This window comes from Aspergillus caelatus (genome assembly GCF_009193585.1).
Source record: "Aspergillus caelatus strain CBS 763.97 unplaced genomic scaffold BDV27scaffold_343, whole genome shotgun sequence".
Lineage (NCBI taxonomy): Eukaryota > Fungi > Ascomycota > Eurotiomycetes > Eurotiales > Aspergillaceae > Aspergillus > Aspergillus caelatus.
This window is the reverse complement of record NW_022475606.1, coordinates 1-12,258: the sequence shown is the minus strand read 5'-3', so window position 1 is coordinate 12,258 and position 12,258 is coordinate 1. Positions and strand designations below refer to the sequence as shown.

Genomic DNA, 12,258 nt, shown 5'->3' with positions numbered 1-12,258 from the left:
GGCGAATAAAGTTATCAACCCATGCCATTCTTTCCTGGATAATGATACATATCCCGCTCCCCCCACACCCCATTAGCTTCCCCGGGACTCCTTGTGAGCAAACGATGCATTGTAGCGAACCATACGAGCTTCCAGAAGTGTGTCAGTTTACAAAATGCCGACGTCAATGTACGTCAGGCTGGTGTGAAAACTTGGCGTTTGGATCCCTGCAAGGGGGTGTAGTTACCGGCTTTGCTTTCCTCGAAGGCGAGGGTGCAACCGGCAAAAATACAAAATAAGATGAAATGGAATAAAACAAAACAAAGATAATATGAACAAAACACCCCATAACCGCTTTGCCACTGACCGCCTCTTTCTGTAGATCATTTCGTATTGATTGACGTGAAGGTGAAGCCTACTGTGGACCTAGAGAGAGTAGCGTAAGAATACATTCCGTAGGCCTGCGGCCAGAGGGAGGGGGAAAGAAAAAAGGCAAAGAAAAAGAAAAAGAAAGGCAATGGAGCCAGGGCTAATGGCTTTGTACGTATGTTCCATAAGGATTAGCTGCTATTATTAACGCTCCCCTCCCTGGCTGTCATCAGTTCTTTTGATATCCCATTAGCCGGTTCTTCCTTCAGACCAAAGACTCACGAAATTACCATGGTACCCTATTATGATGGCCTTCTTGCCTTTCTCTTCAGACAGTTTTTCTATACCATCCCGGAGGCCCCCCCAGTTGAGCTCCACGGGAAATCAGTTCTCTTGACTGGGGCAAATTCCGGGATTGGGTTTTGCCTAGCATTAGAACTGGCATCTCGCGGGGCTAAAGTGGTGGCCGCAGTCAGGTCAGTCCCAAAGGGCGAGGCGGCAAAAGAGAAAATCCTCGAACAAGTCCCAGCAGCCCAAGTTGAGGTGCGAGAGTGCGATCTTGCCTCATTCGATTCGGTCAAAGCTTTTGTGAACCAAATGAGCCAGGAATCCCAAACTTTTGATTTAGTCATTCTGAATGCTGGGGTATGGTGCTCTCAGTGGATGGCCTCTGCAGATGCGTTCGATCTTTCGCTACAGGTGAGTGTGCATAAGTTTATTGACACTGATTCGATGTGCTAATATGGTCTAGGTGAATGTGTTATCAAATGCTCTTCTCGCCATGCTTATCCTCCCACATCTTCGCTATAAAAATAGTAAACCCCGGATTGTCTTCGTGACGTCCGAGGGACACGCAATGGTTCCAACCAGCTTTATGCAAAACAACAGCATCCTAGACACATTCAAGCAGAAACCCCAATCCTTTGACCACTACACCCACTACTATACCTCCAAATTATTTGGGCTTCTCTGGGCCCTTGCTCTTTCTCGACGCATTGATCCTGAAAAGCTTTTGGTCGTTCTGGCGTCTCCTGGTCTATGCAAAAGTGAGTTATTCCGGAATGTGAGATCTGCACCCACAGACCTTTTAGCCAATTGCTTCGCTCGGTCATGTGAGGAGGGAGCAAGAATGATCTTGATTGCCTCCGTAGCCGAACTGGCAGAGAACAGTGGGGCCAGCTACTATAGTCAAGGAAGTCAAGTACCGTAAGTACACTAAATGGCCCTGAGTTTCCGCATGTGACTAACTGCTGTAGCGTTTCTCGTTTCTCGTCAAGCGCTGAAGGAGTCAGCTGTCAGGAGAGACTGTGGGAGGAAGTTGCCAGCACTTTAGAGCAGGTGGATCCTGAAATTGAAGCTTATTTGTGAAGAGCCCGTTAATCTGACATGGTTGCCTCGAAGAAAAATAAAAAGAAAGAAAAGAAAAATGCTCGGACCTCTTCTTGCGAAGCCCCTAAGGCAATAGTATCCTTCACAAGTCACTGCATCGGCCTGTCGTATAGTCTATTTAGCGAATATAGGAGGCTATTCTCCTCACGTTTGCACGACAAGATTTTCAGACACATTTGACCGCTTCATTTGGGCAGTGATCTACATTTATGTAGGCACAAACTTTCAACTGCATGTGAAATTAAATTTGTTGTCGTTTTGGGACTGCGTTACGATGGGGTTTTGATGGTGGTGATTCATCTTATTCCTTGGTAATTGTACTTAAAATATTATGCACTGGAACACCACTTGTCTCCTTGTATATTTTGGTGGACACCTTTGAACCAAACCATCGACTCACTTCCTACCAAACCACAGCCTAAGGCTCTTCATCATGGCGTTTCATTTTACCCCCATGAAGCTGACACCGCTGGACCATACGATGCCAATATGCTACATAGCATTTTTCTACGCCTTGGTGTTGGATGACCCACAACAGGGCGTGCCCGTCCTTGAAGAAGGTCTCCGTCGCTTACTCAAAGAATGCCCCTTCCTGGCAGGAAATATGATCAGAACAAGTTCGAAAGGGCCAAAGGCCAACGTACGTGAGGTGCGACCTCCCACCTTGGATTCGTTGCGCGAATTCCCCATCCTTCAGGTAGCACATCACACGGATCAATACATCGTCAAAAAAGTTCACAATCCCGGTGAACGGGTCTCGAACGATTCTTTATTCGATGAGCCATATCTGCCATTACCACTGTCGGTGGCGACAAGGGAACTATGCCCTATAATTCGCTGGCAAGCGAACATTCTGCAGGATGGCATATTTGTGGCTGTCTGCTTTCATCATTCGGTATTTGACGCTGCCGGGTTCTATTTCATCCAGGATGCATTGGCACGATGCTGCCGCGAGCCTAACAGTCCCACTCTAACCTTACCCTTGGGACGGGACCTGCTTGAAGGAAGGCGAAGAATGGTACACGGTCCCATGGTCAGCGAAGAGGGGCGCGAGGCACAGACTGGGGACTCGCAGGCCCTCAAAATTGCCAACTTTAACTCGGTTGAAGGGCTAGTCAGTCGCCGACTAATTGTGCAGCTCGCTAGTGTAGAATACCTCAAGGGTATCTGTAACGCAATCCTGCATGACCGGTCACAAGAGCAATACCTGACATCCAATGACATGATATCCGCCCTGCTATGGCTCGCTATTATCAGGGCACGGTATGAATCACCATCGTATGGCGCCAGCGTGCAGAACAACCAGCCTACTGAAAGTTCGTTGATACTCATCACTGAGATTCGTCGAACCTTAACACCGCCACTCCCAAATTCTTACATGGGAAATGGGATCATTCATTCAGCGACGACGTCACCCGTGCAGCCTGCTCTGGATTCTGATGTGCCAAACACATCCCATCCCCAATCATCAGCTTTGACCAAGGGTGATGTCCAACTTCTTGTCGATCTCGCACTGAAGGTTCACGCTACGCAGTCGAGCGTGGATAATGCTTACGTGAAGGGAATCATTCAAGAAAAACAGAGGAGTCTAGATTGGAGTCCCACCTTTAAGCAGGGTGATATCATATCCACCAGTATTCGACGCATGGGTATATATGGACTAGACTTTGGTGCCACCTTGGGACGCGTGGTAGAGTTTGATAGCCCAGATAACCGGATTGACGGGACAGTCTGCATTCTACCTGCCCGGTCCACGTCAATACTAGAACTGCGGGTCACGCTACCGCCAGACACCATGCTCCGGCTACTACAAGGCCCACTTCTGCGGTTCGTGATGCGAAGGATGCTCGGCCGGTTGTGAGGGTGGATCGGAAAGAATCCATTGCATTCGCAATAACCGGGTCATGTATTTAGCTTTTCAGTCAATCACACGACAGGTCAAGAGTTAGGGATACGGAATATAGCATCCGGTCGTGATGATGTTGATCAAGCGGGTCTTCTTCCCAACCTTAATACTTAGTATACAAATGATACTTCATATTTCAGTACACGTTCTCCGACCTCGTCTTGGCATATCTGATAGGGTAATTTTCAAGATGAAATGAACGGAAATCACTATGTGCAGTGTGACTCGTTACAGTACAGGGTCTTCTGCCTCAGTATCTTGATTACCTCTCTTCACTAGTAGTTACACTACTGCTATATAGCCTGTGAAGCTGCAATAGACCTGTCTGCTGGGATATCAGTCAATTCTTCCCACTTGTTCCTTCGTTTATGGTTTTCCACTGTTCAAGCCTTACGCAATATGTCGTTTTCAACAAAATATGACATTGTCATCATCGGGGCAGGAATCGCCGGAATCAACGCTGCGTACCGCATCCAATCACTCCTTCCTAATCACACATATGTTATTCTCGAAGCCCGCGAGACAGCTGGCGGCACATGGGATCTGTTCCGGTACCCTGGTGTCCGGCTCGACTCCGATATCCACACGTTTGGGTTTTCCTGGCACCCATGTCACAACGATAAACCTATGATGGACGGAGAATCTCTATTCAATTACCTCAATGAAACAACAAAGAAATACGGAATAGACAAGCATATCCTCTTCAACCATCGAGTTAGACACGCGGCATGGTCCTCAGAAGATAATATGTGGGGTTTAAAAGCCACGCTTCAGGATAAAGAGATTTATCTCAGCGCAACGTACGTAATGTTCGCCACGGGATACTTCGACCATAATCAGCCATTGCCCGCGCAGATCCCCGGCTTGAACGGCTTTCGCGGGATGCTCATTCACCCACAGTTCTGGCCAGAGGGCCTCGATTGTTCGGGTAAAAGAATCGCGGTCATCGGCAGTGGGGCGACGGCGATCTCGCTTGTCCCCAAACTAGCCGAGACGGCGTCTAGCGTGACCATGGTACAGCGCAGCCCGAATTACATCCTACCAATACCTTCACCTGGAGACAACGGATGGGCACGATTCTTCCCAGCCGCGTTCTCTCATAAAGTTAAACGCCTCAGTTGGTTGGCGATTTCACTATTTGGATATTATGCATTCCGCAAATGCCCCACTGCTGCTAAGGAGTATCTCCTCGGCCTAGCCCGAAGACGACTCCCAAAACACATACCAATAGATCCTCATTTTACACCCAGGTATAACGTCTGGGATCAACGGCTCTTAGCCTGTCCCGATGGGGACTTCTTCGAGAGCCTCCATCGCGGGAACGTCGGCATCGAAACGGCGAATATCCGAAAGTGTACTCCCAACAGCATTGTTCTCGAGAATGGGAAATCAATCGAAGTGGATCTTGTCATCACTGCCACGGGCCTTAAGCTGCAGTTCGGCGGTGGGGCCACTTTTGCAATTGACGGGCAGGATTGTGATCTCTCCAAAAGATTCCTCTGGAATGGTATGATGCTCCAAGGCGTTCCCAATGCATTCTTCGCTCTCGGATATCTCACCAGTGCCTCGTGGACAATGGGGGTAGATGTCACGGCCTTGTCTGCCTGCCGACTCATCAACCACATGGCTAAGAGAAACATCCTCGCAGCTATGCCTCCTGCCAAGGGTCCGTCAGATCCAACTCTTAGACCTGTCTGGAGTTTAAATTCCACGTATATGGTGGCAGGTGGAGACTGTTTACCGAAAGCGGGGATCGTCAGCCCATGGCATCCGCGCACGAACTATATCCTCGACTATCTTCAAGCACGCTATGGGTCTTTTAGCGATGGTTTAGAGTTCACTAGAGCTGGTTAATCAAGACGGGATACTTTTTTTATTGTAACCCGCTCACATTTAGTAAAAACTTCGCGAATAATAATACCAGTCATTACAATTTGATAAATACTTGAATATGTTTTTACGAAAGGTACAACGTACATCTTGTCACTGTGAAAATTAGGGCAAGTGTTTCAACCGTTCTCGGATACGCTATAGTAATTTATGCAGGGATGCAGATCGGCACAGACATTTTCTTGAATCATTGTAGATCACCTAAAACCGTTCAACATGAGTCGCGCGGAAATCTTTCCCATTCAAATTTAGATTTCGCTCACATCCTGAAAGATCACCTTCGACCTCATACTACTCCTACACAGTTCGTACATAAATCCGAGTAAGAGCGAACGGCTCCCCCCCCCCTTGCTGTGTCGATACAGTTGTTGTTGTGTTCAACTTCCATTCGCTTATTCCACCATTGCCCCACTATCTCAATTAGCAATTCACAGATACCTCGCGTCGATCTAGTCGTCTGTCCCATTGATCTAAACGTCGACCCGTGATCACGATGATAAGCAATGAAAGTAGGCGAGTTTAAAATCTAGCTCACCCTTGCAGTGTAGCATTCTTCACTAAAATCTAGGAAACCTTAGCGTTTATCTCGCATTCTCATTCTGAGATATAGTCTACAGCCCAATTTGTAACGGGTAATATCACACCGAGTTAGAATGGTAGAGAAGCAAAGGTATCATCTTCAATTAGAAATACAATTGGAAATATAAGGATTATATATATGAGAGTGATCAAGCAGGAAATAGTAAACAGCCTAGTACGAGTTAGCTCCGGAGATCCAAGTACCGTTCTAGTATTTTAACGTTCTATATGTATCTGATACAGATATGGTCCTTTTTGGATATCTATTTTTAATTATCTAATAACGAATCCTGAATCATCTATTGTAGAATTAACTGTGAAATATAAGTGCTACGATACCAACAGCTCTCGCTCGACATTCATACGTTTTGGAGATTCTGGCTACTTTTCTCCTATATCTTTTCCAATCCCCAGAAGTGTTACCCGGCCAAAACCATATCCCACGATTAGTAAGTTGTTCCTGTTAACGACAGCGCGTAAGTGTATATATATAACCTTGAGAAGAGATCAATATCTTTCTTGTCCCCGAACAACCATTGTCTTATTCACAAGCGGATTCCGAGTGCTCCTCCAGTCCCACTCGAAATAGAATAATCGAGAATCTATTCAGCCTGTTTCAGTAACTATGGCCCTATCTTCAAAGCAGAACGTCTTTCTGTCACACGGCTCTAGATGCTCAAAGTTCTTACAATGACCCATAAGTTTTATATCATCCTCATGCACCTCCTAAAGGGAGTAATTAGGTAATTTATCAAGACCACTAACGTTTTACTGAGAAGTAAGAACAGCTTCTTCCCAATTAATATAGACTGTGATAAAAACATTCGTTTTTAGGTCATATACGAAAAGATCAAAATCGGCGTTTCCCAGGATTGGGTCATTTCACAGAGAGATATCACTTTCATATACTCTTGTCAGAATTCGCATCCCTTTTCACGATGGACTCATTAATCACATCCCCGACCTCAAGTTTTGTTCCGTGTGATAGATACAGCATACAACCACCTAGTACAGAGACTAGAAACCTACCATCCGGAGAGTAAGATAAATGGTCGACGTCTTGGAAGACATTAGTCAAACTCTGGTTTATTTCTCTGGAGGTTACGTCCTACAACTGGACTAATAGGGGGTTTTATGTTCGGTAGCGACAGAGCTGTTTGAGTCTCTGCTAAGGATACGGCTTCCTGCAGAGCCTTGACTGTATACAGGCTTCCTTCACCACTCTCGCACTTGATTATCCTCAGTGCCTAGATGCTTCTGGAGTCGTTTTGCTGTCTAACTGGTATCCTAAGGCTGTGGAATTCTTTGTCCTTTATATCTATTGGTGTTCTTTTTCATATAACTTGCCTTTTTGAAATTATCTGAACCCGTTTTGAGGTTTATTCCAGTTGGCTTTGCTAATAATAAGCCCACCTGAACTCAGATATATAGACAGCGCTCAACACCCCGGAAAGCTTCGATTGTTACTCCGAGTTCCACACCACTTCTCATCTCCAACACAGGATACTGATTTGAGAAAGAATTTCCCTTTTCATATCATGGAAGGGGAATACTTTATCAAGCTAGGTCTCGCTTTTGCTATCCCAGACGCCGCCATATACCTTGAAGGCACAGATATTATAAGTTTATAATTTGGGGGTAGAAATATTTCCATGGACAGTGACGGGGTGGTCTTTTCAATGGAGTGTTGACGATGAACCTATAATATTTAACCCCAGACTTGAATCTGGAACAAAAGATTTTATACGTAAGCGAGAAATCTGACTGTTTGGGTCTATATAGTTGTGGTGATTGTTCATTGATTCCTTTCCTCTTTTTGTTCTATCGATTGGTCTGTTACTGTCTTTGGAAACATCTACAGTCGATCCTCGTGCAGTTTATTATGGGAAATGTCTAGTTACCGATCGTTTGCTATTTGAGGAATATTTGAAACTTTCTTTCTGTAAGGAATTGCTTGAAGTGCTCACGGTCGATTTCTATACTTCGATTGAAAATTTGTAGTCTCTCGTATATAGAAGGTTTTAATTGCGGGCGGAAGCGCTGCAGACAGAGAAATATACAATCATATCATCAACAACTTCTTAGCATCATATTTATTAGAGACGTCGTATATTGCAGCTTAGAGTGGCACTTGGCTACGCCCAGGGCCCCTTATTCCCCCAACTAATCGAGAGGAACCTCCAGACCGTTGCTTCCACTGGTCCAGCCACACGCCGACAAATCGTAGGACCTCTTTCTGCACCTCCACAATAGCTGCTGGAGGCTCCTGACCTTTAGTTTCATCTTTCTTGGACAGGCCGTTCTGGTCCCAATGGTGAACTGCACCTCGGATACCGTCCCAGACATCCTCAGCCGGGACGTCGATCAGAATGAATGGCTCGTCGTCAGTAGATTCCCTCTCCCGCGTGCCGTCGGCGTGTGGTGTCGCATCGCGCCAGGGGTCCGCAAGACCATCAATGATGGCCACTCGTGGGTAAGAGAAGTCGAATCCGCCGTGTTTGTTGATGTTCGTCACGTTGGGCGGAGAGGTAATTCCGTATGTTGTATCGCAGAAGGTCGATACGCTTGCAACGTCCAAGACGCGTGAGATCAGAGGCATGATATCCTTCGGCACGGACGCACCGGACATGAAGTAGCCCCATTCGGTGCAAACTTGGTATTCCCAACTGATGCCGTCGCTTTTGGGGAGCGATTTAGAATCGGATGAGTTGGACTCTTCGGTCTCGGCCGAATTGTCATCACTGGAGATGGACTGCTTGAGAAGGCCAATGTGGTTCAGGAAACCGTTCACGAAGCTGGAGTTGGATGCATCATATCCGGCCACCTCGATCAGCTCCTCGATGGCTGGCTTTATGGTCTCGGTGTCGGGGTACAGCAAGTCTGAGCTGGTGATGTTATCGCAATAGACCCGGAAAGAAGAGCTACCGATATTGGAATCCCAATTGCGCGATTGGAAACTATCGAGGCCGGAAGAAAGAAGCGAAACGAACGAGACGTCATCCTTGTCGGGACTGACTCCGATTGAAGATTTCAGTTGCTGGCCTAGCGTTTTGTTATCGGCATGGTCGATTAGGATGCGGTCTACGACGTCGATGAATGTTTGGGTTGCCCAGATGCAATCGGACGGACCAAATTTGCGGATTGGCTCATAGTATTGCCAAAAATCTATGATCGCTTCGGTGACGCCCGAGGAAGAGATAGCACCCCAGTAGACGTCGGGGTAGAGCTTGCGCAGGAAGGCGACAAAGGCCCCGGCATACGATCCACCATAGGCGATCCACGGAGTCGTTTTGGATGTGAGATTTACATTTTCTAGCCCGGGGAAGACGACGTTGGAAGCGAAGTACGCATAATCGGCCAGGGCCTGGTCCGTTGAGAGAAACCGGATATTCTCCGTCGTCAGGTCGTCTACCGGGTAACTTTTGCCGTAATAGCGATGCTCTAGAATCACTCCAATGCCGTGGTATTCGGCAGCTAATTCGGTGACGATGCCCTGCGATAAGAAGGGGAATCGCGCGGTCGCGTCGGTTTCTCCGGCGGCGATCACAAACACGGGGCCCCCTTCCTCGTAGTGTTGGGCGTCGAACCAATATCGCAGGTCGAAATGGTCATCGCTGTGCGGCGCATAGCGGGACTCATTATGGAAATGGTCAACAGGTACCGAGAGATAGTACTCAGGGTATTCAGCTGTTGTTGATTGCTGGTTCACTGCTGATTCCGGGGTCAATTGTTGTGGTTGCTTTGCGCGAAGCTCAGGATACGCCAGTTGCAAGGGCGTGTACTGGAATGCCTGCGCCAATGGAAGCAAAGACGCCGCCGACAACAGCAATTTCAGCGACGGATGCATCGTCACAAGGTAATGTTGTCGGAAATTGTGAGGAAAGTTGGGAACTAGCGTATGAAGAGATCGGGGAATTGTCCTTGCATATAAAACATGCCGGTTAGCCGCTGTTTGCCGACAATGCGATGGTTTACCCCTCTCGCCGACATGCGATCAGTCCTTGGGGCCATCAGTTCCCCATCGGACTCCGTGGGAGTGGAGATCCTTGGCGGACTCTCGCCATAGTGCAACATGATGATCCAATGAGGGACCTCATCAATCAACGGAAGATGTCGATCACTGCCCCGTGCCTGAGGCCACCGGCATTAGGCAGCGGCCCGATGACCAGGTGGTTGTTCATGCTGTATTTCATGAAGAGGGCTTTTATTCGTATATAAAGTTTTGATAAGCAAGTGACAATCTTTTGTTGAGGCTCCTAATTCATTGTGTGTGCTCTTCAGTCTGGGGAATACAGCGTTTTATATTTGAGCAATCTAACGCTGTGGTGTTGGTATTTTATTCAGTTTGTTTGTTTCTCAAATAGCCCAGTAGTAATCATATTACTATCCCTATATAGGTTGGATGGTACCTTAACAGGTTAGAAGATTTCTTTTACCGAGGGCGGTAGACTATCTGAACAAATGGGAAGTACCCATGCAGGAAACCTTTCCTTAACGGGCTGGCGTGTCTGGCAGAACCACGCGATAGAGTTGAAAAGCTTCAAGCTTCGCGTCTTGTTGTATTCTAGTGCCCCGTTTATCCATCTTAATGTAGAAGGCGGTAAGGCGAATTTTTCAAACCCCTTGAGACTCCTGGGAACAACCTTGTAGCCGTAAATTGTAATTCAATACCCTAAATCGAAGACCTATGAAGCTGAACTCGGGAAGCAGGTACTCGGTGACGAGCGCTGCACGGGCTGCATAGCCAATGATCGAGGGTGTTGGACCTGCTCAAAGGTGGGCGCAGCACAGGTGTCTTGCCCGGGCGATGTCTGTGCCCGGTGCCGAGTCGCCTCTTATCCTGGTTGTTGCAACTTGTCGAAGCGACGGAAGAGCCAAAAGTCCAGCTCGCCTTCGCCGCGGCCAGTCCGGAGGTTGGTTCCAATGCCTTCTCTGGGCCGTTCAGAAGTGTTGGTATCTCAGGAGAATAGGGTGTAATTGTTTGTAAGTGGGCGTATATATAGTTGTATAGCGCAGGGTTGTTCTTTGTATCCTATAATTAAATAGTGCTGTCAGGTATGTAATTATATGGCATGATTTCTTGGTTGTGGTATGACTTCATGTATAGTTTTCTCTGAAAGCCTACTTTGCTACTAGAAAATAGCAGTAATCTTGACCAACAAAGGTCCCACAAGAATCAACTGCTCTGCCGGCAGCCTTGATGAAGAGGGACCTTGCTAACATAAAGAGCACACCTCTCTGAAGGACTTCGCTCACAGCATATGCCGCAAGACTACTCAATACACTAAGAATATTCAGTACACATACTGCATCGGCCAGGGCAACACAGCTCTTCCATGTTGATTAAAGCATTGTGTTGCTAGATAGGTGGGTAGGTAACAAGGTTGAATAGCTGGCGCGCAGACAGCAAAGGCATGGTGCTTTGAAATCTAAAATCTAAGCCCTTCTAGTGCAATGTTGGTGAAAACTCTTCCCTAGTCGAAAATGATGATTTATATGGCCTTAATAACGATTTTTTCTATGGCGGTTTAGGTGGAGATCAACTTAGTGTCCTGATTTAAGATGACCAAAACTTGGATCACCACGCCGTGTTGGCTGGTCACAGAGACCCAGTTGTATTGATTATCCTATGTCTAAATAGGACCATTATGCCAAAATTTGGTACCGGAGCCATGCTAAAACCGTACCACATAACCCCCAAACTCAACTAATATTGTTAATTGTTCCTTCACCGTCGCTCAATCCCACCCTTAATCCTCGAACTATGGAGCTTATTCGAGATCCAGTGGCTCCTATGGTCAACATGGCTCCTACAACATACGTGCATACTTCAGTCATACACCGTATCCTGTTGCCATCGGGTCCAGTACTACAGGTTTCAACTATTTGTTCGACAGCTCGTTGACCGTAGAAGGCCTGATATAAAAAGAGCCGGATGGCGAGCGCGTAGTGGCTTGTGACGCAATAATAGAAAAATGCAACTAGCGCAGTTGCCGACAAAAGCTGTAGCTTCATGGGGAAATTGCTAGCTGCGAATGTTAGCGGACACCACAAAAAAGACCAAACGACCTGAGTAAGTACCTTGATATATCTCAAGGTACAGAACACCTTTTGCTCAACTCCCTCAGTCACGGCTTCTTCAAAAC

At 47.0% G+C, this 12,258-nt stretch overlaps 4 protein-coding genes across 4 annotated transcripts; 3 read left to right on the top strand and 1 right to left on the bottom strand.

The window, feature by feature from the left end:
• Positions 1-639: 639 nt before the first annotated feature.
• On the top strand, positions 640-1,716 carry BDV27DRAFT_150545 (uncharacterized protein; the record flags this gene model as incomplete). Its single annotated transcript, XM_032071237.1, has 3 exons — positions 640-1,047; positions 1,100-1,554; positions 1,605-1,716. The coding sequence occupies 3 exons, from the start codon at positions 640-642 to the stop codon at positions 1,714-1,716; spliced, it is 975 nt and encodes a 324-aa protein (XP_031921399.1).
• Positions 1,717-2,170: 454 nt separating this feature from the next.
• On the top strand, positions 2,171-3,598 carry BDV27DRAFT_150544 (transferase family-domain-containing protein; the record flags this gene model as incomplete). The annotated part of the gene is made up of 1 exon (XM_032071236.1): positions 2,171-3,598. One exon carries the CDS (start codon positions 2,171-2,173, stop codon positions 3,596-3,598), a length of 1,428 nt encoding a protein of 475 aa, XP_031921398.1.
• Positions 3,599-4,042: 444 nt separating this feature from the next.
• Positions 4,043-5,497, top strand: BDV27DRAFT_169559 (flavin-containing monooxygenase; the record flags this gene model as incomplete). Its single annotated transcript, XM_032075070.1, has 1 exon — positions 4,043-5,497. The coding sequence occupies one exon, from the start codon at positions 4,043-4,045 to the stop codon at positions 5,495-5,497; it is 1,455 nt and encodes a 484-aa protein (XP_031921397.1).
• A 2,642-nt stretch (positions 5,498-8,139) lies between these two features.
• BDV27DRAFT_137910 (putative extracelular serine carboxypeptidase) lies at positions 8,140-10,133 on the bottom strand. The gene has a single exon (XM_032069100.1). The coding sequence runs from the start codon at positions 9,957-9,959 to the stop codon at positions 8,232-8,234; it is 1,728 nt and encodes a 575-aa protein (XP_031921396.1). The 5' UTR covers positions 9,960-10,133; the 3' UTR covers positions 8,140-8,231.
• Positions 10,134-12,258: the final 2,125 nt, after the last annotated feature.

Excerpts from the sequence above, each read along its gene's own strand:
- BDV27DRAFT_137910 (XM_032069100.1), bottom strand. The coding sequence starts at position 9,959 with ATGCATCCGTCGCTGAAATTGCTGTTGTCGGCGGCGTCTTTGCTTCCA.